This window comes from Psittacula echo (assembly GCF_963264785.1).
Source record: "Psittacula echo genome assembly, chromosome: 3".
Taxonomy (NCBI): domain Eukaryota; kingdom Metazoa; phylum Chordata; class Aves; order Psittaciformes; family Psittacidae; genus Psittacula; species Psittacula echo.
The window spans coordinates 103,592,245-103,619,214 of NC_137736.1; the positions used below are offsets into that span (position 1 = coordinate 103,592,245).

Below are 26,970 nucleotides of genomic sequence, written 5' to 3' on the forward strand. Positions count from 1 at the left end.
ATACAATTTATGCAGAGTTTATTTCACAATTTTGAAATTACTGTAAATAATGGTGGCATTTTTACAAACAAAAAAGACCTCTAGGTTGTCAGCAATGCCACTAGTGCCAAGTGCTAATGCCTAATATATCAAAGTGTAGAAACCAAAATGCAGGATGTCTGGAAATGAAGACTAGCTTTTAGGTGGGTATTCAGACTTCCTAAATCAAGGCGTTTGATTTTACAGCAAAGCTTCTGAAGAGAGATGAAATGGATATCTCCAGTCCATGGGACATTTTTATTTCTTAAAATGTCTGCCATCTGAAAATGTCGAGTTTGTTTGTAAAACTGACTTAGCTTTCTGGAACAACATTTGATGCATGCCAAATTAAACCAGCTTCTTACCAGTTTCTCTGGAGTCTCCTACCTCTATCTTGTTCTAACACTGGCTGAAGTAGGCAGGAAGCTCAGCAGTTCAGGAGATGGAAGTCAGGAGTTGCGGGAATCAACTGCTCTGGACTTCTCAGCACTGAAGGTTTGCTTTAGAGTTACAGTTACTGAAAGTCCATCTTGCTACACTTTTCTTTAATACTGAGGACCCTCAAAAATTGAATCTTTCTTTAGGGACACCCCGAGTCCCTGTTCTGAAGACAGTCTCTGACTTGAGAATGGGTTCCCATGGATTTCAGACTTCCAGTTTCATACCAGGGAACCCACGCAAGGTAGTGCTTACCTGAAGCTAAATGGTCTGTGAATATAAGTCCTTCAGCAGCCTGAAGGAATCATGCCTGCAATTCTTTGAAAGTCTATCAAAATCCAGCTGCTTTTATGAAAGCAGATTTCAGATTTGCACATTTCAGATTTCAAAACCTGATGTTTTTTGATTGTTTATATAATGAAACCATATTCCTGATAATGAGCATGCATAACATTTTCTGAAACTCAAAGCACTAACGGCAAGTCCCTGAAGGAGCGATATACAGTCTGCTTCAGCTAGAACCACTCTTGAAATAAGGTTGCTAATTAGATGTCCAAATGCATAATGGAATGAGTAACTTAAAATATGCAAGATCAAAAGCAATTTCCATATTGCACATGTAAGACATATCTACAGCTTTGTTTCAAAACTTGAATGTATTATACATTACATTATGAAGCATTATGAAGGCTTTTTTTCTTTTATAGTTTTGTTTTTTCTGGTTTTTTTTTTTTTTTTTTTTTTTTTTTTCCATGCTAAGCATTCAGGATCTGTCACAATAATTGGCTTAACAGCCCAAATATTCTTGAGTACAGACACTAGAAATATTTGACCAGCTTACATACATATGTTTAGAACATGGGCACTGAGTTACTCATATTCATTTCCTCCAATGCAGACTAGAAAATGTGGCCTTTCTTGGACACCCTCTATGTGCAAACAGTTTGTGAACCACAATCTTCAAAGACTGAAGGACCCAAGCTTAATAAATTAACTATTTTGCTCTTCAGATGACCTCTGTGGAGCAGTATTCTGTCTCACTGGCAGGGTGGTACAGTAGTGTCTCATCTATACTAATCTTCAACAACTGTAAACTGTTAAGGTGATTAACTGGAACAGGCAGTTCTTTCACCACATGTACAGAATCACTGGGTCATATCTGCATATGTCATGCGTTTATTGGTAGCAAAATTTGGGGAAGTAGAGTTTATAATGTTTTATACAATCCTTTTTTCTTTTTTCCTTCTTTCTTTTCAGTCTACAGTTTAATCAATTACATTGAAATGTTATCTAAACTTCAAATAAAAACTGTTTAAAATCCATTGACACTACAGAATTAAAATCCATTGACAATATAAAATTAAAACTCTACTAAGTAAAGTTTCCAGATAGTTCAATATCCCATCATAGTTTGCATTTTGATACTGCAGGAAGTAGTATCCCTTCAGCTTCACAAAAGGAAGAAATGAATCTATATTTCTATTTAAGTAAGAATTTAACTAAAAAGGATGCAGCAGATGATGCAATGCTGAACCAATTATGCACGAATTCTAAATCTAGATATGAAAGTAATTTTAACAGATTACAGACAAATTCAATGCCTAATAGCAAATCTTAGAAATAGAGGAGACTAATCCAAAGGCAAAATTTCTCCAGTACATCTACTGTAGATGCTGCTATGACTTGGATGTACCTACAGTTTCAAAGGACAGCTAAGTACTTAACCATGGGAATAAGCTATAATTTTTTAAACACTTGTATATAGCCATATAAATATGTTATAATTTCTCACTGCAATATTTTTTACTTGTCAGATACTTCAAACACATGTATGTGTATGTGTGTGCCTGTAGATGCACACACGCATACATATATGTATGTATATTATATTTTATCAAAACCAGACATTTGAACATGCATACAACAGCTGACTAACAGACTGTAGTTAAATAGAAGCTTCATTCACTTGCCCTGTAGTAGACATTTTTTGAGAGAATACTGTTTTCCAGTAGTAGATTATACATAATGTTTCCTACAGGAAGTAGTCACTTATCAGCTAAAATTACAACTTTTTTTTTTAAATAATATTTTTAAGGTAGAATTTATCGTTTGCTGTATTTTCTCTAAAACAAACATACAGATCACAGACACAGTTTTCATTTCCAAGACTCTTCTATTCCTTGATGACTGCAAGTATTATACAATTACAGTATCCATACATCCACCATCAACTCTGATTTAATACTAGAATGACTGTAGAACACTTTTTTATTTATCAAGGTCACATTCTGATGGCTGCAAAAGCTTAGACAAATCAGGTGTTAAGCAGGCACATCTCCAAGGTATCTGGAGATTCTCTCATCTGCAGTGCTCAGCACATCTTATTATTTATTGCCAAAGAAATGACTGATTAATTTTGTCATCTTTGCTCTGTGATTTTTGCTCAGCTGAAACCGTCTGCCCTCTTCTGCAATGCCTGATCAGACCTATTTAAGCTGATGCCTTTGATCGTAGACACTGAGGAGATTGCTGACTTAGGCTTTGACTAAACATTCCTCCATTGTGATATTTATGCACAAAGTCCTAAATGATAACTGACAGTCAATGTAGATAACAAAAACTTGTGAGATGTTTCCACTATTTTACTGTTGCTCAAAATAGCTTTACTTGTACTAGAGGTATCGGTCAAGACAAAAAATTGCTACTAATATAACAAAAGCCCAACAAATTTTGCTGAGACGAATAGTTTATTTCTCACAAACAAAATGTCTGAGGTCAGAAAAAAAACCAGCAAAACTGTTACTGGAAAACTACGCAGTATGATTTTTTCAAAATGCTTTAATTTCTTTCTGTAGTGTGATATCATGCTTAGTTTTGGAAGCTAAGGGCATTGTTCAACCAAACTGTTCCAAACAGAATTATCAAAACAAATCTAATAAAAAAAACCCCACAATGAAAGTTAAGCCCTGTGGAAAAAAAATCTGCCTCCAGCTCTTTATTAATCACATCGCAACACCAGAGGCTAAAAGTACATCAAACTGCACCAAATCCTTTTCACATGACAACCTCATAAATTATTCAACTCATTAGTAACACCAAGAGGCATAAAAATAACATCAGTGTTAAGGATGTTTTCTTACAGAGAAAGGTCAGCTAGAAAGTTTCAGTATCAAAATCCAAAGGCTTAAGCCTCTCAAAAGAAAATACATCTAGATAGAATCCACAAATTATAACTTTAATGCATGCTGTTTTAAAATTCCAGATGTTAATTTTAATACATGTCAAAAGTTAGAATGATTTGTTTTAATTCTACATTCAAGACAACTTCAGTCTATTGTGATTTTTATGCAACCACTAAGTTTGATGCACACCACCTCTAAATATACCTGGACTTTAATTTTCCTCTATGCTGAATGCACTAACAGGTGAGTAGCATGAAATTATATGGAAATAATCCAGTATGAAACCACTTCAGTTTTTCTATTTCTTTTTCTTGTAGCTTTGTCTTTTAGACTAGCTGTACTACTAGGCAGCTGTCACCTGCACTAAAAAACTAGAAAACAAAACTACATAAATGGAGGCAATCTCTGCAACATGCTGAAATTGTTTAAGTGCAAGCTGTATGGTAGTTCTTATAAAAAACGCCCCAAACAAAACCCAAACCATTTCCAGCATCCTTTGAGAGCAATCTTATCCCAAAGATACAACACTCCTGCTCTAAAGGCATGAAACAAGTCCATATAAGTAAATGGAAAGCTACCGTTATTTTAAAACCAGGATAATACCAAGGCTTAAAACTTTGTAATAGCATATAAATCAGATTTTTTCCTATTTTAATGTTAGTTTAATATAAAAATCTGAAAATACGTTTAAGTGTTCTTATACCTGTATAACATGTAAAGCCCATGATTTTGATGATTATTTGCTTACAAAAAGCAACATAGCAACTAGCACAGTTTTGTATCTGCCTTTCATAAGATCTGTATTTTGATGTTTTAGAAGAATATGGTGAATATAACCCTTCGTCAAATATGAAATACTATATACTACTGGAAGAAATATCTTCCTTAACCCAACTTACAACAGTTTATGACTGAAGTCCTGCATATGATAGTCTTCATGTTTAAGTAAGTATTAAATTACACTAGCTAGTATAACTGCACACACATATATTCATTTCTACGTCTAACCTTGTTTGAATCCCAGCTATTTGCCTCAACAACCTGCAAAGCTGGTGAAATGTGTAGGTCATACAGAGTTAGCTTTACATCTATCATATTCAGAACTTCTGGCAACATTAGCCTTTGGCTACAGATCAGCTGAAAGGTTCAACTTGCTTTGGGCAGATTACTTCAAGTTTTTACTCTGAAATTCTAAAGAAACACAGTATTTTTTTTCAGTACTACTGACTTGAATAAAAAAAAAAAACCTGATTGAAGAAAAAAGAAGGACAGAAAGCATAATATTCTTTAAAAAATTGCTTTCCTTGATATGTTAGCGAGATACTCCAGCTTACACACGAGAAATATATTTGCTTTAGACTTCTGGAGTACTCAGATTCAGTCTGCTGTACAGAAGTCACTAAACATACGAAACTTTTAGATTATATAAGGGAATTTGTAAGCATGTTCCTCCTTCCTCTTTTATACTTTAGCTACCTCTCCAAGAAAATCAAACATCATCTAATCTTTACGTTTCTAGAGCCTCCTTTGTAGTCAGTTCACTATTCAAAGCATAAGTATCCTTAAAATAATGATTTTAAATAAGTTCTTATGTATGTCATGATTTGCAGGAAAAAAAAAAAAGTACTTTTGACTGGGATTATTCATGCCAGGATAAAACTTCTGATAGTATTTAAAAACACTTAATTCCTCATCCATGAAAAGTCTCGAATGGAACTATTACAACACATAAGTTTGATGGCCTAACTATTTTGTTGTCACTTCAGAGAGACAAGTTCAGTTACTTTTACTGGTGTCTCAAAATCAGTGTCTGGGAATGCTAGAGAGGTATAGTGTGAATCTCTTGGGGATCAGATAATTTTACAGCTGACAAGCTCAAGTTTTCTGGTTCATTAAAGTATAAGAATTGAAAGAATTCCTTTTCTAAGAATATGTTGTCCTAGGAATTCTCAGCACAGTCCTTAGAAAGCAAAGGACACAACTTGATCTTAAGGTCCTTTCCAACCCTAACTATTCTATGATTCTATGATTTTCAAGGATTCATGGATATAAAGAAAACATCATAAGCTATATTTTTAAGCAGGAGTTAGTACTGACCATATTCCACAGCAGCTTTTAGGAGAGCATCAGCATGAGTAGACCCAAAAGCATTGCGAACAAATCGCCTCCGCCGGCGCAAATCGTCTTCCCAGTAATCCAAGCGCCAGAAGTCATGCAGTTGGCTATGAAATAAAGAACACACACATCAGCACCTACCACAGCTTGAACTGTATTTACATACATTATAGTATAATTTCATTGCTGCTTTTCTATTTCAGGAATACAATCTTGTAAAAACACGTATTACTAAAACATACAATATTCTAATGTTTCTTTACACGCATTTATATATTATAAACCTCAGCCCTGCCTGTCTCAAAATGTTCTGCCTGCTGCTAAAAACATTAATCACGCTGAGCCCATTAACAAATGCAGCATCAAATTACAAGTATTAATGGCACAGCTTGCTTTCTTTTACAGTGTTTTTAACAAGACTTGTAAATCATAGAATGAACCTCAGTGCAAATAGTTTGCAATTTAATGATTATGGTCCCTTAGCAGACTGAACTTAGAAGTATAAAATATTGCCCACTTGAATTTTGTGGAACTATGATTAAACTAATGTGCTGAAATATTCATTGAAATAATTCCCTACTGCCCCTAGCAACCTGAGAAAATTGCAGTTTTATTCATTATTAATAACACTGAATTAGAGCAGCAAAAAAATTCCACCATGTGGTAATTGTCTTGGTAAATTATTATGCCAGCACTAACAGAGTACTAGGATGATTTTATAGCTTTCAGCTAATACAAACCATTAACAACCATGGCCATCTTTGCATCACATTGCCTTTTTACATTCAAAAGCCATATTAAAGTTTTGTAGAATGACAGAAGACATAGTTAACCTATACTTGAGTCAAAACATGCATATATATAATCATCAGGTATTCAGCTTTGGTTCTAAAGAAATTACCATCTCCACTTTCAGACAACTTCTTGATCTTATCAACACTAACATCTCCCACATCAATTTTATAAGTATGTTGTGAGGTATTTGGGCTAAGCTGTATTTTAAGCCAACATCATAAAAATTTTTTCGATTACTATCAAATACCCAGAATGTTTGCGGATGCATCTTTAACATCAAACTCTTAAATGAACACAGAACACAGCTAAAATGATTCTGCAGATCACGACCTTTCATACCATAACCAGGGAACAAATGCTTTAAACCACTTTCAGTCTATCTGCAGAATCCTGGAGGTGTGTGGTCAAAAGGAAGATGAAAAAATAAAGGAAAGTTTTCAACTCATAAGTATGGGCTACATCTTTGCTAGATTTTACCATGTGTCACTTCAGCCACTGTTTTCTATATTGCATTCATTTTGAGAAGCTACATGCTTGTAGCCTTTTCCAGAGAAAATGCAGAATTATGCTATAATGTAGAACAGACCTTTTCATTTTTTACAGTCTTAACCCTTTTTTTTTTTTTCATGCTTGCATGAGTTCTTGTCCAATTTTACTAACTGCTGTCATAAAACCTGGATCAGTTCTGGAGCACACAGCACCAAGGGGAGTGGATGTTCCAGCATACATTCTAGTTACAAATTTTAAGAAGCAGCACATCATAATTTTTAGTCAGTGTTGGGCTTTTTTGCATTCTGAATGACATTTTCACTATATACTTATTGAGTCTGTATGAAGATCCTACTTTCACTGCTACCTTGCAGAGCAGGCATTTTACTTATCTACAAGCAGTAAGGAGGCAACTTCAGGAGTTCAGTGGGAGCTGCTTCCTCATCGAGAACAATTCAGAACATCTTGTGTAAAGGTGAGGCAGTGACTTTGAGCTCCCATGGTGGGAAGATGCAGCATTAATAGCCTAGCTTGTGTGCTTTGAGATAGAAATATCTTGCTATCTTGACTGCCAGTTATCTTTTGCTAAGTAAAATAGCCTACTTTGGCTTTGTGGTATGGTACAGTTTCTGCTAGACTTGTCCTGTTAGCCTGAAGTATCAGTTCACCATTTTTCCTCCTACACTGAGCACTGATTAATTTTACTGTGACTTGACCCATATGTGATATGAATGCAAAAATGAGTAGGTAACTGCCCCATGCTTTAAAAGACAAAGCTTAAAGACTCCTTGCACACTCCAAGTATAGATCTTAAACTGATGGTATCAAAGACAATTCAGAAGTTTTTATGACAGTGATTTTTTTAAAGGATTTCCCTTTTTTAATTTTAAAAATGTTTCCTTTTTAATTTCATCTAAGAGTAAGTAAGGATGGAAAGGAAGCAAAGATATTAAAGAAAACACTTTAAGTACGAGAGTTCTCTGAAATGACATTTGTCTCCACAATATTAATAAAAAAAGGCTGTTAGGTTGATAAGAATTAAAAACTTTTAATGAAATTAAGAAATATTCAAAGAATTAAAAAAATCTCATTTTTAACTTTTTCTGTGTTTTAATCTGGTAATCCATTAATTTCATTAATCATAGAATCATAGAATAGTTAGGGTTGGAAAGGACCTTAAGATCATCTAGTTCCAACTCCCTGCCATGGGCAGGGACCTCACACTAAACCATGTCACCCAAGGCTTTGTCCAACCTGGCCTTGAACATCACCAGGAATGGAGCATTCACAACTTCCTTGGGCAACCCATTCCAGTGCCTCACCACCCTCACAGTAAAGAACTTCTTCCTTATATCCAATCTAAACTTCCCCTGTTTAAGTTTTAACCCATTCCCCCTTGTCCTACCACTACAGTCCCTAGTGAAGAGTCCCTCTCCAGCATTCTTATAGGCCCCCTTCAGATACTGGAAGTCTCCAGGCAGCCTTCTCTTCTCCAGGCTGAACATCCCCAACTTTCACAGAATCACAGAACATTAGGAATTGGAAGGGACCTCAAAAGATCATCTAGTCCAATCCCCCCTGCCATAGCAGGAACACCTAGATGAGGTTACACAGGAAGGTGTCCAGGCGAGTTTTGAATGTCTCCAGAGAAGGAGACTCCACACTCAGCCTTTCTTGATAAAGGAGGTGCTCCAGCCCCCTGATCATCCTTGTAGCCCTCTTCTGGACTTGTTCCAACAGTTCCATGTCCTTTCCATGTTGAGGACACCAGAACTGCACACAATACTCCAAGTGAGGTCTCACAAGAGCAGAGCAGAGGGGCAGGATCACCTCCTTCGACCTGCTGGTCACACTCCTCTTGATGCAGCCCAGGATGCGGTTGGCTTTCTGGGCTGTGAGCGCACACTGAAGCCAGCTCCTGTTCATTTTCTTATCGAGCAACACCCCCAAGTCCTTCTCTGCAGGGCTGCTCTGAATCTCTTCTCTGCCCAACCTGTAGCTGTGCATGGGATTGCTCCGACCCAGGTGTAGGACCTTGCACTTGGCATGGTTAAACTTCACAAGGTTGGCATCAGCCCACCTCAAAGCGTGTCAAGGTCCCTCTGGATGGCATCCCTTCCCTCCGGCGTATCAACCGAACCACACAGCTTGGTGTCATCGGCAAACTTGCTGAGGGCACACTCAATCCCACTGTTCATGTCACTGACAAAGATGTTGAACAAGACCGGTCCCAACACCGATCCCTGAGGGACACCACTCGTTACTGGTCTCCAGCCGGACATCGAGCCATTGACCACAACTCCCTGTGTGCTGCCATCCAGCCAGTTCTTTATCCGAGTGGTCCATCTATCAATTTGATGTTTCTCCAATTTAGAGACAAGGATGTCATGCGGGACAGTGTTGAACGCTTGGCACAAGTCCAGGCAGATGTCCCTAGTCTTTTATTTGCAATGTAATGATAGAATCCTTTCCTGTTATCTTTCACATCCCTAGCCAAGTTTAATTCTAACTGGGCCTTAGATCAGTCTGAAGAATAAGGTGTATTCTCAGATGAAAGTAAACCAGCTCACTCTTTTAATGAAGTCATTATTTTTTTAAAGTCACTATTTTAAGTGCTAAGTAAAGAACTGATGAAATTGTCAGAGGACAAAGTCTATTTTAGGGATCCAGAAAAGGGTCAAGTTCATCAGAGATCAAAGCGTGAAATATGTAATGATTGTGCAAAACAAAAATTTAGAGATAACGAACGCAAACCTTACCTCTAATCACAAATTATAAGGCTTTTTAAAACGCAACTGAAGTTCTCCACAGGGTTCTACAGGAGTCTATCCCACAATGTTATTACATACTTCTGGATATTGTAAGATGGTATCTGAACCCTGGAGAAAAGGTTTCTGAATCATCACCAGTTACCGTCTGATTCACCCTTGTCTCTTCAAGCAACATCTTTAATAAAAAGACAAGATACCTTCTCCCACCCTACAGTTAGCAAGAAAGCAGACACCTGAAAATCTGGTGGCTATATTTACAGTTTTGAAAGTTTTGAATGGCTGAGATTCATCACTTGCATTATAGACAAATAAACTAGTGGGATTTTCCTAAAACGTTATATTATTAAGTTTTTTAATTAGATTAAAAAATACTAGTAAGTAGAAGACTGAGGCCACAAGCTGCCACCTAAAACTAAGAATTTAACTTGCTTTAAAAATCCAGAGCTATAGACTGAATCAGTATTAAGTTGTCTAGTCCTAGATTACAGTACTTTAGAAATACTTACATTATAATCCTGTGGATATTATTCAGGCTTTAAGATTATTCAGGAACTTAGGTAACTGAAAGGTAATTCTAAATGATGGCTGTAAATCAAGCAGAACAACAACTTCTAATGCTGTATCAGGCACAAGTCAGTCTAGAAAAGAGCACGTCTGCAAATTGTCCAGATCTGTTTGTGCTACAATCCATTTTTCCTAGAAGCGACTTGTCTAAATCAAGTAATTTTAGTAATTTATCTCTGCAACAAGTACCATACAGGTTTTACTTTCTTAAATAATGTATATTATAGAATCAAAGAATAGTTAGGGTTAGAAAGGACCTTAAGATCATCTAGTTCCAACTATCCATCTAGTTCCATCTATCCAACTAAGGATTATTGATAATCCTTATTTCCACACCAATTGTGTAATTTCTTATTCCCCCATATTTTATACCAGTTAAGTGACATTTTGAATCAGGCTTGTTTTAATGAAAAGGTGCATATTAAGTATACTGTAATGATTTTTTTTTTTAACAACTAAAAGTTCATATCATCATTCATGAGCTACTTCTACATATTTCAAAAAAAAAGAAATATATCTGTATCTGTTTAACTGAACAGTTATTTAAAATGCACCCTAAAACACATAATCCAAAGAAATCTGCACCGTGAGTTTAACTCTCAAGATAATTTCCTTACAAACTGTAATATAATCCAATATAAACCTTTCTCATCCTTATCATAATGGGGACTGGCATGAAACTAGTGATATTACAAAACTTGTTTGGAGTGGTGTGCATGTTGCAAATTTAAACCTGAATTCCAGATTTGCAGTCTTTCATAAAGTTAATACAGACACAAAGTGCAAATGTTTCAATGGAAAAAGCCTTATTTTACTACATTTACTGAAGGACTGAAAATTATGTTTCACTGCCACCATTATCACTGGTGCCCACTTAGCAGTTAGCTATGTACATTCTCCTACTTGGAACAGCATTTTATCTTGTTAAAGACCAGCACAGGATGGAAAGTTGTGTTATGGTATCCAAGGTAGCCAAGGTGGACTTTGATAAGTTAGACCAAACAGCTCTGAAGTCCCCCAAGGTCAGATTGCTCTAAAACTCAGAACTGCCCAGAATTCTGTATAATTCTCTTTGCTCCCGTACCACACACACCTTCCATATATTTGGGGACAGAGATTACTCAGACAGACCAAAGTATTTCAGATAACCAAACCTACTACCACTGTAGACGAAAAATCGTGTAGCGCCCTTCTACCAAAATTATTTAGAAGAATATCAAGCAGGCCTGTGCAGCAAAGTCCTCCCTGCCTTTTCCCAACATTTCTACAGCTTGAACTTTTTCAAGACAACTTTTGGAAGCATTTTTCTGTTAACTCCTATGGCCACAGCTCTGATGAATTGTATGGGAAGGTTTTTGTCTTTTACTTATGAATATCATCTATCCTGAATATCATCTATCCTAAATATCAAGCCTTTGTGCACCCTGTGGGCAGTCAGCATCTGTGACAGCAGCTCCGTGGCTATGAAACACAGTCCCTGTTAACGTATAAATAGGGTTTGCTGGGTGTCACCTAGAGCTACAGCAACTAAAGGCAAATACAAGCAGTGGAGAGTAGCAGTACACATGTTCATAAAAGATCTTTAGACTGCAGGCCAAAGGATGGGCTGCCAGATGGAAGAGATTAAGTTCGAATATGTTAATGAAGAGGAATGAGCCTGCAGGCATGGGGGAAGGGGAAAAAGTTGTTTGGAAAAAGAGGTGGGTCACAGAATTAAAAGGATGTCAGAGAATCCATAGCCTTTGTAATAGTGGGAAACTGCATAGAAAAGGCAAGGAACTGATGACCTATAATTTCAATAATTAGTCCTGGTTGCTTTTATGTAACATATTTTAAAAAGCAAAAAAAAAAAAAAAAAAAAATTCTTTTTACAGGGTGGAATTGTGACTGTGTTTCGAGAAATAAGAAAAAAAAGTATGTTAGAAAAGTATAAAGCATTTCCCTAAGGTAATATGAAGAATAGAAAATCCATATTTTTTTTTAAAGTAAAATAAAACTTGAAAACACAAAAAAAATCCAAGTAATTATTACGCAGTATTAGGGTTTAAAAGTATAAGCCAAAATATAAATCTATTTGCCAGAAAATCTAAGTAATATTGTCTTTTGTATCAATGAAAGAACAAATAACTGTTTCAAGCAGTATAGCAGCAGATACAGTAATTGCATTAGAGTGAAGGCTTTTCGCATTGTGCTTGAAACTGAAACAGTGACTACTGTTTTTATCAAGATGGTGAGACAGGTATGCAGAAATCATATTCTGCATTATAACGGCTAAAACCAAAAAACACCCTATTGCACATATGTATCAGAAGCCTTAATTAGCATAACTAGTATAGTTACTCTACACAAAAAAGACATTTTGTTACAAAAATCACAAAGCTCCATTATGTTTTTCCAAAAAGCATGCTAGAGAATCACAGAAATAAAACTGGAAATACTGAAAACTAACAATAATACTAAACCCAGGAAACACTCACGCATATTAAAATAAAGATTTCAATAACCTGAGGAACATCTAATGCAGAGAAAGTTCAAAAAGATAGTAAAAGATTTATAAATAGGAGTTTAAAAAATCTTTAGGAATTCTTAACAATATTTTTTATCTTAAGTACACATGCAGAAGAATAATAATTGTTAAACATCAGTACATATTTGGCAGAGTTTCAGAGGAGACGGGAAAAAGTGTCAGAAAAAGAGCTTACCATTTAAATAAAAGGATGATAAGTACTCATAGAAATATAGGTCAAATTTAATATTTTAAAAGGTGTTTTTTTATGAATACAGTGTTGAGTGACTCAATTCATAGAATCATAGAATAGTTAGGGTTGGAAAGGACCTTAAGATCATCTAGTTCCAACCCCCCTGCCATGGGCAGGGACACTCCACACTAAACCATGCCACCCAAGCCTTTGTCCAACCTGGTCTTGAACACCACCAAGGATGGAGCATTCACAACGTCCCTGGGCAACCCATTCCAGTGCCTCACCACCCTCACAGCAAAGAATTTCTTCCTTATATCCAATCTAAACTTCCTCTGTTTAAGTTTGAACCTGTTACCCCTTGTCCTGTCACTACAGTCCCTAACGAATACTCCATCCCCAGCATCCTTATGGGCCCCCTTCAGATAATGGAAGGCTGCTATGAGGTCTCCATGCAGCCTTCTCTTCTCCAGGCTGAACAGACCCAACTTTCTCAGCCTTTCTTGATAACGGAGGTGCTCCAGCCCCCTGATCATCCTCGTAGCCCTCTTCTGGACTTGTTCCAACAGTTCCATGTCCTTTCCATGTTGAGGACACCAGAACTGCACACAATACTCCAAGTGAGGTCTCACAAGAGCAGAGTAGAGGGGCAGGATAACCTCCTTCGACCTGCTGGTCATGCTCCTTTTGATGCAGCCCAGGATATGATTGGCTTTCTGGGCTGTGAGCGCACACTGAAGCCAGCTCCTGTTCATTTTCTTATCGAGCAACACCCCCAAGTCCTTCTCTGCAGGGCTGCTCTGAATCTCTTCTCTGCCCAACCTATAGCTGTGCCTGGGATTGCTCTCACCCAGGTGCAGCACCTTGCACTTGGCATGGTTAAACTTCATAAGGTTGGCATCAGCCCACCTCAAAGCGTGTCAAGGTCCCTCTGGATGGCATCCCTTCCCTCCAGTGTATCAACTGAACCACACAGCTTGGTGTCATCGGCAAACTTGCTGAGGGCACACTCAATCCCACTGTCCATGTCACCGACAAAGATGAACAAGACCGGTCCCAACACCAGTCCCTGAGGGACAACACTCGTTACTGGTCTCCAGACGGATATTGAGCCATTGACCACAACTCTTTGCATGTGGCCATCCAGCCAGTTCTTTATCCACCGAGTGGTCCATCTATCAAATATATGCATCTCCAATTTAGAGACAAGGATGTCATGCAGGACAGTGTTGAATGCTTTGCATAAGTCCAGGTAGATGATGTCAACTGCTCTGCCCCTGTCCATCAGTTCCGTAGCCCCATCATAGAAGGCCACCAAATTGGTCAGGCAGGATTTCCCCTTAGTGAAGTCATGCTGGCTGTCACCAACCACCTTGTTGCTTTTCATGTGCCTTAGCACGCCTTCCAGGAGAATCTGCTCCAAGATTGGGTGGCATGGTTTAGTGTGAGGTGTCCCTGCCCATGGTGAGGCGGTTGGAACTAGATGATCTTAAGGTCCTTTCCAACCCTAACTATTCTATGATTCTAAGATTTTGCCAGGCACAGAGGTGACACTGAATGGTCTGTAATTCCCTGAGTCATCCATTTTCCCCTTCTTGAAAATGGGGGTTATATTTCCCTTTTTCCAGTCGTCAGGAACTTCACCTGACTGCCATGATTTTTCAAATATGATGGCCAGTGGCTTAGCAACTTCATTCGCCAGCTCCTTCAGGACCCACGGATGGATTTCAGCAGGTCCCATGGACTTGTGCACGTTCAGGTTTTTAAGATGGTCTCGAACCAGATCCTCTCCTACAGTGGGACTAGGGTCTTCATTCTCACAGTCTCTGCGTCCGCCTTCCAAGACTTGGGTGGTGTGGTCAGAGCTTTTGCCAGTGAAGACCGAGGCAAAGAAGTCATTAAGAATCTCAGCCTTCTCCAAATCCAGGGTAGCCAGTTCTCCTGATATCTTCCGTAGAGGGCCCCTGTTGTCCCTAGTCTGTCTTTTATTCGCTACGTACCTATAGAATCCCTTCCTGTTATTCTTAACATCCCTAGTGAAGTTTAATTCTAACTGGGCTGTAGCTTTCCTAACCTGGTCCCTAGCTTCCCAGACAACATCCCTGTATTCTTCCCAGGCTGCCTGTCCTTGCTTCCACCTTCTATAAGCCTCTTTTTTCCTTTGAATTTTCCTCAGCAGCTCCTTTTCCATCCAAGGAGGTCTCCTGGCCCTCCTGATGCACTTCCTTCTAGTTGGGATGCAACACTCCTGAGCCTGTAGTAGGTGACCCTTGAAAAACAACCAACAGTCTTGGGCCCCCCTGCCCTCTAGGGCTATATCCCATGGAACCTTACTAAGCAGGTTCCTGAAGAGGCCAAAGTCTGCTCTCTTGAAGTCCAGGGCAGTGAGCTTGCTGCACGCTCTTCTCACTGTCCCGAGGATCTCGAATTCGACCATCTCATGATCACTGCATCCAAGGCTGCCCTGAAGCGTCACATTTCCAACCAGCCCTTCCCTGTTGGTGAGCACGAGGCCAAGCATGGCACCTCTCCTTGTCAGCTCCTCTATTACTTGCAGAAGGAAATTGTCTTCCACACAATCAAGGAACCTCCTGGATTGCTTGTGCCGGGCCGTACCTTCACTCCAACAGATGTCAGGGTGGTTGAAGTCCTCCATGAGAACAAGGGCCTGTGAGCGTGAGGCTTTTCCTATCTGTCTATAGAGTGCTTTGTCCGCAGATTCCTCTTGATCAGGTGGTCTGTAACAGATCCCCACAGTAATGTCCCCCATTGCTGTTCTCCCTTTAACCCTGACCCACAAACTCTCTATTGACTGCTCACCTGTCCCCAGACAGAGTTCCATACTCTCCAGCCTATCCCTAACATAAATAGCAATTCCCCTTCCTGGCCTGCCGGGCCTGTCTTTTCTAAAGAGCCTGTAACCTTCCATTACAACACTCCAGTCGGAGGAGCCATCCCACCATGCTTCTGTGATGCCTATTATATCATACCCCCATAGACGTGCACTCATCTCTAATTCCTCTTGTTTGTTCCCCATGCTATGGGCATTTAATCTTCAGTTACATGAGCCATCAGAAAGGACAGTAATATTAGTAAATGTGAGGATGAGGCTGCAGCAATAGAGGTGTTTCTTTTAGCTGTGGTAGTACCTGAAACACAGACTTCTAATGCAGTTAATTCTCAGGTCATATTGTATGGGCCAGTAACTTGCTTCTGATCATCAGGCAAATTTATAAAGAATGCAGACAACAGAGTCTGAAGGAACAAAATGGTAACAAACACACAAAGAAGGACTAACAATTATGCTGAAGTCCAGATTTTTTACAAAGCTCAGATCTCCGGAATGAGATGCTCATTCTAAAATGGCTGCTATATATTAAATAGTAGTAAATTTATACCAAGAAGCAGTAGTTTTAGGGAAAGAAGACTAACCATGCATAAAGCTATCTGGGAAAAAATGTAAGAAAGAGCCAGGTACCTGTTGAAAAAATAGCAGTGAAAATGACAATAAGTCAAATGTCTACAAAGTAAAACTATAGGTAAACACAAATTTTTAATTATTAACTTGATCTAACATAAAACATAAATTTACAGTAATATGAGATATTTTTGGCAAATCAATCAAAAACCTAATGTGCAACAGTAGGACATTACATGTAGTAAAGCTAAATGAAACGATACGATTTCCTAAAGTTTTATACTCCGTTCCTTTCAGTTAATCCAGTGACATTAAATTAACAACTGAGGCATCATAAAAAGTTGATACATTAACTGTCAGCATTTAAGTCACCAGAATCACAATGGGTTTTTTTTAAAACCAAACTATCAATAACAACAGAATGCAAGTGAACCATATTCTAGGAAGAGTAAAATGCATCCCTGGAAACACTAAACTGCAATACATTTTAAGGTTACTAAAATTAAGACATATAGCATGGTGGTTTGTTCTACCCTGGGAAGGTGACTAATTGGTTGCAGTAAAAAACAAATAAACTGGTGTGATGACCACTGGTCTCTTGTAGTTATGCTTTGCCTTTGGTATAGCATCTTATCAGCTGACTCCCTTTCTGCACAAAAGTTAGTAAAAAAAAAGAACAAAACCTAAGTCCCCAGAAACAATCCTTGCCCATCTAACTGTGGTTCGGTTGGGGTTTGGTTTTGTTTTTTAGTATTATATGCTTTGTTCAGGTGTAGCACTGAAAAGGGAAGACAGAATAATTTATTCAAATCTCACATAAATACCCTTCTCCTTTGCCTTCTGCATGAATGCTATCTTTTCTACTTATGTAAATGATAGGATATTTTGCTCCTGAGAGAAATGAACACCACTAGATCTTTTAATTAGCTTTTTCTATCTTTTCTGGTAGGAAAAAGAAAATAAAATCCATTTTCCCTTTGACTTCTGAATACTACTGCATTAAGAAATTCTGATAAGCAAAGCTGGAGGCTGGGGTCCCTCCCTAGGTTGTTGTAAATGTCAGCCCCATACGGTCCACATCAGCACAGCATGGAAGTTCTGAGATTTTGCAGTTTTGATGAAGCAGACACCTTTTACAAGAAAACTAATTTAATCTGTATTTCAAGATTGTTCTCTATCATATCAAATATACGCTGGGTTTTAAAAAAATCTAGGCTTTTGTGACTTAGCTGCAATTCTAGAAGAGTAAAATACCAGATAAAAGTTGGTTCATTTAGGATTACTGTGCTTGAACAAGTGAAAAAACAGTCCCAAGTTTTCAAAGTGGGCATTCAAAGTAAATGAGTTTGCTGAAGCTCTTGAAAAATTAGATGCCTTATTGGCTTGCTTGTGGTGATACACAAAAGGCTCAGACTTGTAAGTAGGGATAACATATGTGACTGCTGATGAGGATGCTGCCCAAACTGTCTGCTCCATTTCAGATGCACAGATTAAGGTGTCTGAATTTCTCATGTAAGAACTACTTAAGAAGCTACTGAGCATATCAATTACAGTCCAGTTTCAAGGCAAACCAGCAATGGCTTGTCAAAAAATCTAGACCTGTACTTTTAACATAAACTGCAGGGTTGCGATTGATAGCTACGACTCATTATCTCATTAGTTACTCGTGTTCATAAGTCACAGCTTGAAGGCTATAGCATCCAGGAATAGAAATTTGGTCTCTCAAAACCTTTAATTAGAAGAAAGAAAAAATATTTCATCTAAATATTTTTAAAGTGTTATTCTAAAATCCCATAATGAATTACTGTTTCAAACCCTTACAAATTATTCAAGCTGCAACTGTTTAAAGACATCTAACCTATAAACCTGGCATTGTGATGAAATAATTTGCTTCTTTAAGGCTTATCAATGAACAGCAACAGCAACCAAAACCTAATAAATAAATAATAAAGTTTTACCTAGGCAATTATTTTAATTTCCATCATGCCCAGCTGTTTATTAAAATGCAAGTCTAATAAATACACTATTTCAACAGAATAATTATTTTTGCAAAACGTTGTTTCAAGCTTGGTTATTGGAAATCTTTGCATTAAAAATTTATAGAAGTCTAAAGTTTTAAACTTTCTGCAAGTTTTTTGGGACAGATTTCTTTTTCTCCTAAGTATCATATGGAAATAAAGTATAAGTTAAGACAAAGCATACATCTAGCTTTAAACCTAATATTGTTCTTAAGGATTGAAACAAAGACATGCTGGTCCTGTTAGTGGATATATATTGACTGGTGTATAAACAGTTATTCCTATCCACAAATGCAACTTGTATTGATGAAATAAACATTTGCCAAGTGGCATAGCCATGAGTGCTACAGAATTTACAGAATTTTTAATAGAGACTATATTTACAATACTATCAAATAAATGCTCAATAATCTTAACTTTGATCTTTTTCATTCCTGGGAATTTTTTGTAAGAGCTAAGAAACCAGCTTTGCAAGTAAATATAAACTGTTCTATTTATATATTATTTTTGAAAGTCAAGAGGTTCTTTAGAAGTATAGAAAAGGTCTTCTATGAAATATCCCAAAATATATCAGCGTGACCTAATGACTTATTTTTAGCTTTGCAAAACTCATGGGAGAACAAGCCTACATGACATGAAAAGAAAAAAAAAAGGAAGAAAACACAGAATTAAAACTTCCTTGTTCTGTGTCTTGAAGAAAAAAAAAATCTATTTCTGTGGGTTTTGAAAAAGAAGCAGCATAGGCTTTACAGAAATTTTGCATACAAAGTATTTGATAACTCATTATTCTGGAAATACTTTTTCATGTTTTCCTGTCTTTTAGCTACTTAATCTGTTAAGCAATTCTGTGTAACAATCATGAGACATAGCTGACTTTTCCCTTGTTTGTAGCACAAACCTGTGACATGACTACATGTATTTTCTGCATTTTCCATGTACTTTCATAGTTCAGTTGATATTGTATAGTATGATTTCCTATACGGAGTTTCTTTACATATATAATATAGAATGTACATTCGGCTGTATCTTACTTAATACCACAGTTAAAGAGAAATCAGTAGCAACAATTTAATAAATTTATACAAAATCCCACCACTTCTCTGTGTAGAATCACCATGAGGAATTACAATCCTCACCCTTGTTCAAGATGATTTCATCTATTACACATTCATTGCAAGGGTTCTTTTTAAGACTTTATTGCTATAGTTTGCATGGAGAATGAGAAACAAGAATTCAAAACCATCTATTATACCAGAAAGAAAGTTTACTGACTGGATCAGTACTAAGGTAGACCATTGATGGAGGAAGGAACCATAATTCAGGGAACAGAAGGATGTGCTGCTCTGCCTTAAAAGGTACCTAAAAAAGGTAGCCAAATTTCCTGACCCAAGAAAGCAAAAATCAAAAACTTCACATGACTGTGAAATAGAAGCTATGTGTTGAGAAGTGACAATATTCTAGGAGTAATTCAAAAGTGGGAAAAAGTGAGACAAAATGGAGCTGGACTCAGCCTGTACCTCTGTTTGAAGCCTATTTGGTGATGGTATTTTTTCTGGCTTACTTTCTCGAAGCTATGAATCTGATCATCCAGAATAGTTTTCTGCCAAAGCTCTTTGGACACAAGTCTGGCAAGAGAGTTGAACATGAAGTGCTGAAAAGTCACATGTGGCTTAAGAGCCATGGAACAGGTTATGCCAGTCTCAGAGTTTCTCCAATTTCTAATGATCAACTTGGAGGAAATTGTCTGGAGATGATGCAAGGTTGACTATCACCTTATTTTTGGAAACTGCTTTTTCTACAGGGACCAAACTGCCTATGACCGCATAAAATTTGTTTTCCTTTCTCGCAATCTGGGAGGCACAGTTCAATTACTGGGAAGTTAATACTAGCAATTAACAGTTGTAATTTACTGGAAGATTAAAGTTGTCAAATTATGCCAAATGATAGCTGTGTTGAGTTCCTTTTATCTAACTTAAGATGTCAACATTATTGACATTTAACTAATCAACCCAAGCCCATTTCATAGGCGATGGAGAAAACTATTTGCACCTTGGGAAAAGTTGGGTGATAGGAATCCTATTGCTCTTGTCTCAAGTAACAAAGGTCTCAACAGCAGAGAAAGTAAAACCTGGAGTTCTCACAAAAGAATCTGGCATCTAAGACTTGTGTGGAATTGTCAAGGGAAGGATCAGGTAAAAAAAATCACATGATTGAGTGAAATCCAAGAGGCAGGATAGAGAAGATGAGATTTATAGGCTATATGGATACTGTTAAATGAGAGAGCTGGAGAAAGTAGCAGATTGACTTGTTCCAGTCTTATATCACTACAAGTTACAAGAAAGCATCTACTCATCACCTGATTGACTTCCTAAAGGGAATCCTGAAATATTAAATAGACAAAAATCACAGAAATAATCTCCTCTGTATAAACAAATAATAAAAAAAATCAAAGTTCCTCTTTTAAAGAACAAGCTTATGACTTTATTGCTGTAGAACAGCAATGGACAACCAGAGGGTCAGCATTCAAAATCCCCAGATTCAGACTGCCAATGCCTTACTGGAAACAAAATTCTTTTGAGCTGACACAAAATAAGGAGCATAAAAATATTTACTCAGGAAAACAAAAACTATATAAATTCAAGCAATGGAAATAAAAGCTGACATGCTCAAAAGATCAGACTATATTATTAAAGCAATCAAGAAAGCCTAAGAGTTAAATACTTAAAACCAGAATATTCTTTATTATGCATAATATGAAGTCAAAAAATAGAAACCATTATTTTGGAGATTCTGAATCTGTGGTGTAGTATATGCATATTTTTAAAGACAAAAAAAAATTAGGCAAAAAAATTAGGCCAAATTCTAAAAGGAAGTATGAGTTTGTTTAATTATACACATATGAAAAATCCTGTTAAAGTCAACAACATTTAAACTGAGACATGTTTCAGGATGTATGTCAGGGGCTGAATTTCACCAAAATTTGAGAAAATGCTTTAAACTACTGGCAGAATAACTATGTATTTTTACACTGCAGATTGAACACTGGTAGAAAAAGATTTATAGTAACTGTTCTTTATTACATACAAATAAGACTTTAGTTGAGGTTATTTTGTTAACTTTTTTCTGCTTTCTAAAACAGCTCTTTGTTAAAGAGGCAAGCAAACAAACCAGAAAGCCAAACTAGTGAAAAGCTTCCAAAATAACTAATAAGAAATTGACTGAATTGACAACAGTGTGAAAAGCTGCTAAATCAGTCTGAAAGATTATTAATGTTTTTATACAGAAAATGAATACAGATTCTATTCTCATATCATGCTTTATAGGACTTTATTAAATAAAGAACTCTAATACATTTCTAGAATAGCTTTTGTTGAGCACCTCACACTTTATTTAAGCAACCAAAGCAACATTGGACTAGGGGGGTGAATATACACATCAGGCCTGCACTCTGTATCGCTCAACAGCTGTGGGTTGTTTTTTTTTTCCCTAATGTTTAACTGAACAAGCATAAGGCTCCTTGTCCTGCCAGCAGAAGACCAAATGCTTCAGTTTTTTCCTCTATATTGTTCTGCAGATAAATATTTATAGATTAAGACCTTTTGTGACAATTTCTTTTCCAAACTACTAGGTTGTTTTGGTCATACTCATATTATCATCAACTTGAAGCATCCTTGTCTTTCTGTAGCTGGTCTATAACCTCTGCAGATAACAATATGGTTCCAAACTGTTCATACAAACAAAAGCACAATATGTAATGGATCTACTATTGTTTTAATAGCCATATCCCCCCACGGAGTAGTAAAGCTGGATTATGGACCAAGAAGAAAGCTGCTATTTCTGGCTTAATATTGAATCTGTAAAAGTTTCTTTTGTGGTTTTTGGAAAAAAAACCCACAACAACAACAACAAACAAACCCCCACAAAAATGTGCTCTTGCTCAGAGCAAAAAAACCCCCTAAAAACATTCTGCTTTAATTTAACCTACCTCTTGAAAAATATTTAGCTTCAGGGTGAGCTTAGGAAAATGATATTGTGCCATGATATCTACATACAATGCCATGAAACTACTCTTGCTTTACTTTCCTCCATACTTACAACATTATGTTAAAAATTAATTCCTGATAACAGCAATATTATCTTCCAAACAGGCAGTACAACTCAACAGATTGATAATGAAAAAACCACAGTTAATGACCGAAGTGATTTGGTGACCAGTGAGAAGGCAGTATGATTCAGAATTTACTCCCTGCCAGTAATTGGACTACTTCCTATAATTTCTGTAATTGATAGAGTCTTGTTGATGCTGTCTGACAAGCCTTTGTTCCCCAGCTGAAATGTCACCTCTTGCACAGTGAAGACCATTTTGCTGCTAACTCACAAATATCTGTGCAGCCTTCAGCATAGCTAACATAGTGGAAAAGAAACACACTAAAAATCTCACACTCATGGAAACACAAAGTTCAGACCTGACTCAGTAATGCACGCTTGTCAGACACTTATCTGCTAGAGTTTTATCAGCCACCAGTTAATAGTCACAAATGGACAGATCCAGTCATTTTGTCCCTTAGGGCCTATTCGGCCATCATGAAAAATGTCTGATGGCACAGAACAGTCTGCCTTTAGAGCAGTTAGGTTCACAAGAAACACGTAACTCAGAGTAGGAGGAAAACACAGAAAACATCACAGAGGATTCTTGGATGAGCTGGCAAAAGTTCATTTTACTTACAATACTTAGTGTTTTCACTGCAATGTTTATAAGAAGTGCTTAGTGAACATCTCCAAAACCTTAATTTGCCTGCAGCAGGCCTTTGAAATAAAGTGGGAAGCAAGCAATCAGGTTAAAGCATTGCTCTTTCTGATATTAAATACTTCTCTAGAGTGAGATACAAATTTTTGGAAAAAACTCTCTGTGTTCTGTTTCACAGGAAAATGTTCGCAGCATACCAGAAGAACAAAATGAAATTAGCATAATACAGTCATAAAGCTTCAATGATCCTAGAGCAGCAGTAGATCCAGCAGTAGGACTGTAGGGAAACATTTACAAAGATGAAGAGGAATCCTTCTCAATTTTGGGAGGTCTCTATCCCCAGGTAACCTTTTCTGCCCTAGAGTCACTACATGTCATTCAGTGCTCAAGGTGTACGCACTAGGGGAAGGATTGTGGTTGCTGTCCCTAATTTTCCAGTTAAATTTGCAAGCAGAATATTTTTAATTTGTACATTGTGTATCAAAAATTAGAGAAACCACTATACACCACTGTGAATTACACATATGCATTAACTTCATCAATATTGAAAGACACCAGGATGCAATTCACTATGCAGCATGAGGCCTGCAATCTTCTAGAGATACTCTGAAAGCCTGAAACAATATTTTTTTTTTTTCAGGCTTTGTCAATGAAGTGTTTCTGTCTCAAACATACACACTAATAATAACTTGTGCCTAGACTGTTACTGCTGATTCTATCTGAAAGCAAATACTATTATACAAGAAAAGCTATGGCAGAGACAACATGCTTCCCCCATGAATCACCAAAGTCTTGTGGAATGGAACACTGTCAGCCTTTTCTGATGATGTTATCTCATTTTGCACTAGTAAAATATTATTTGTAATGGGGAGTGAAAAGACTACAACCATATGGCTCCAGGCCAGGCTCATCTCTTGCCACATTGCTCTAATTCACAATCCAAGTCTTTACTATATTTCCCATTTTGAAAATATTGAGTCAGTGTAGATGTGTGGATTTGGTTGGGGAAGCTTTAGTCATTCCTGGTCTGCTTCCTAATGGCAATAAAGCTACAACCTGGCACATGACGATGGGGGAGGGGGGGTGAACGGGAATGAGACAGATGCAAGCACATGTGTATGTCATTCTCATCTCTCTGCCTATTACACAAAGTAAAATATCTTCATCTGGAATGATTAACAGAGACCTGCTCTAGAATAAGCTACGGCCTGCAAGGGGAGCCTGCAGGGAGGTGGACAAGGCCATTTCAGACCTCCCCAGCTAAAGCGCAGAGCCATAGCTGAAAGGGATATGATAGTGATCTTTAATATGAATGGCACTAAGATGGTGAATTGGCAACAAGGACTCACTGATAAAAAAAGACCTAGGGAGAACATATAGTCATCAAGCAACAAGTTCAAAACAATGAAAGTGCAGTTTGTGTGAATTTCTCACAGAGCATAGTCAAGGTGTGGAACTCAATACTATGCCATATCATGGACAGCAAAATTTTACATGAGTTCTTAAAGAGATTAGACATTTCCTTTCATAGAGGGAAAAATAAAACTACCAAAAGTTATTAAATTCAAGGATATCACCTCAGGCTCAGGAAGTTCCAGAGCTACAATTTGCTGAAAGCTGTGAGGATATGCTGGGGGAGTATCATGATAAAGTCAGCTAGGGAAATACTACTCTCCTCCCTAGGCCTCCTCTGCTGGCAGCCAACAGACACTCGAGTAGCAGACTTGTAACCTGATTCTTGTAGTTTGCTGTTTTACCATTTTCTACTGTTGTTTTGGGGCTGATCCCCCAGTGTCATCAAAATAGCCCCATGTCAACCAAGTTTCAGGCAACTACCTTTCTTACCCAGGTTAGCAGCAGTACTAAGTAACTCATGCCATTGCTCAGATATCGAGCATAGAACAGCATGTTCCCAGCAGGAGGATATAGGCTCTGTAATTAGTCTTTAGAAGAATGTAGATTTGGCCCAAACCTTTGAAGGTGTTCATACAATGCATAAGATGCACACATACTGCGAAATTAATTGGTCTTGAAATATAAACTATTATCTAGTATAAAACCCTCTAAATTTATGAGCTTTTAATTTAAAAAAATGCCATCTAATACTTACATTCATTGCCACGTCACAAATAGTATTCTATTAACAGTTGAATGAGATAACTGATATATAACCTTAACATTTATTTTTTTGGAGTAAGTGCAGTAAACACAACCATACACTGTTAAGTAGGGGAAATTAATATACACACGAAAGAAAATCACCAAGCTTTATCAATACTATGGTACTTTGCTAATATGAAAGAGAAATCACCCTAGCTGTACTTTAACTGATGAAATATGCAATTCACAATTTCTTTTATATGTTATTTTTGATCAACAATACTTTTTCATTGCCATTTTTTAAATGAAGACAATAGTAAAATCATTAAGCTGTGTAAGACAGTACATATTGTATGATATGTATAGTTTAAGATCATTTATGAATGTCTTTAACAACTAAATTTCATAGGGTTAGACTGCAATGAAAATGTTACACATAAAACATCTTCAAAATTGGAAAAAAGTGACTTGTTCAATATGTAACTGCAAACTGTGAAACAAAAAGAAAGTGAAGTTAAACAAAAGAAAAAATCAGTACGCTTAGGGCAGCAGTTGATCCATTTAAAAAAACACCACTTTATCTGTTCTCTTTTCCTTTGCAAAATCCAATAAACTGCCATTGTATTCCTTTTAAATGGTTCCATTACAAGGATTCTGTAACAACAGACTAATCTCTTGATAATTATAATAAATGCCTGTAATCAAAGCAGGAACCATTTAAAATAAGGAGAAAGGCTGTTTTCCATCAAACTCATTGTAGTTCTGTGACCTTTGAAGCATTAAGCTACATCATACGCTGCCACCTCTTACTGCAACATAGCTTTCCTACCAATCTTGCTCAAATAAAAATAAAAAGGATAAGAGATCAATGGCAACACAGATTGACACATGGTAAGAGTTCTTACTTTCCAGCTCTGAGCCATGTAGAACATAAACCCTCAATTCACAAGATTCCAAAGGCTCAAAGCTGGCAGGATTCAGCCAGCAGCTTTTTGACGGGCTTTGATACATAGTGCTTCCCTTCAGGAGGGAACAGGCGAAGGAGCAGACTGGTATTTTAAAAAGTTATGCTATGGCAATGTCAGCTGCATATCACTATTAACGCTTCAAAAAGTATTCCTTTTCAGAAAGACAGGACATTTTATCACAAAATTCGATATTGTATTCACATGAACAAACAATGATTTCCAGAGATCATTTAAGAAACTGAAGGCTGATAAAATTACGGGAAATGACTATATATGATCAGAATGGCTTTCATCTGCATTTTGTTAGACCCAGCATTGATTTCACTTTTCAGCTGTGAACAGCAAGAGGCCAGCTGTGGCCAAGGGAGAGAACAAGCAATGAACCAGGGTCAAAATAGAGGCTGAGTTGTCAGAAAATTTAACACTTTTAATGACTAAACCTCAAAAAAAATCTTCGAGTTACAACCATTTAAAAATTATATCCAGCAGGTCCCAAAAACTGTCAGAGAACAGATTCAATTTATGACAAAGTAAAACCCTTGAACTCTAGTTATGTGAATAAACAGCATAATAAGGGGAAAACAAACAAAGCAAAGAAAATATAAAATACATTGCCTTCAAGGCAGAAACAACTACATTTTACTTTGT

General features: G+C 37.1%; 1 protein-coding gene across 4 annotated transcripts in view; it reads right to left on the bottom strand.

The window, feature by feature from the left end:
• NBEA (neurobeachin) overlaps positions 1–26,970 on the bottom strand; it is a gene marked incomplete at both ends in the record, with an annotated part of 526,482 nt that overhangs the window by 200,356 nt on the left and 299,156 nt on the right. For all 4 annotated transcript variants that reach the window (XM_080613294.1, XM_080613295.1, XM_080613292.1 and 1 more), the window contains one exon: positions 5,736–5,860. In XM_080613294.1, coding sequence (XP_080469420.1) covers positions 5,736–5,860 — 125 coding nt within the window. The remainder of the gene's footprint in view (positions 1–5,735; positions 5,861–26,970) is intronic.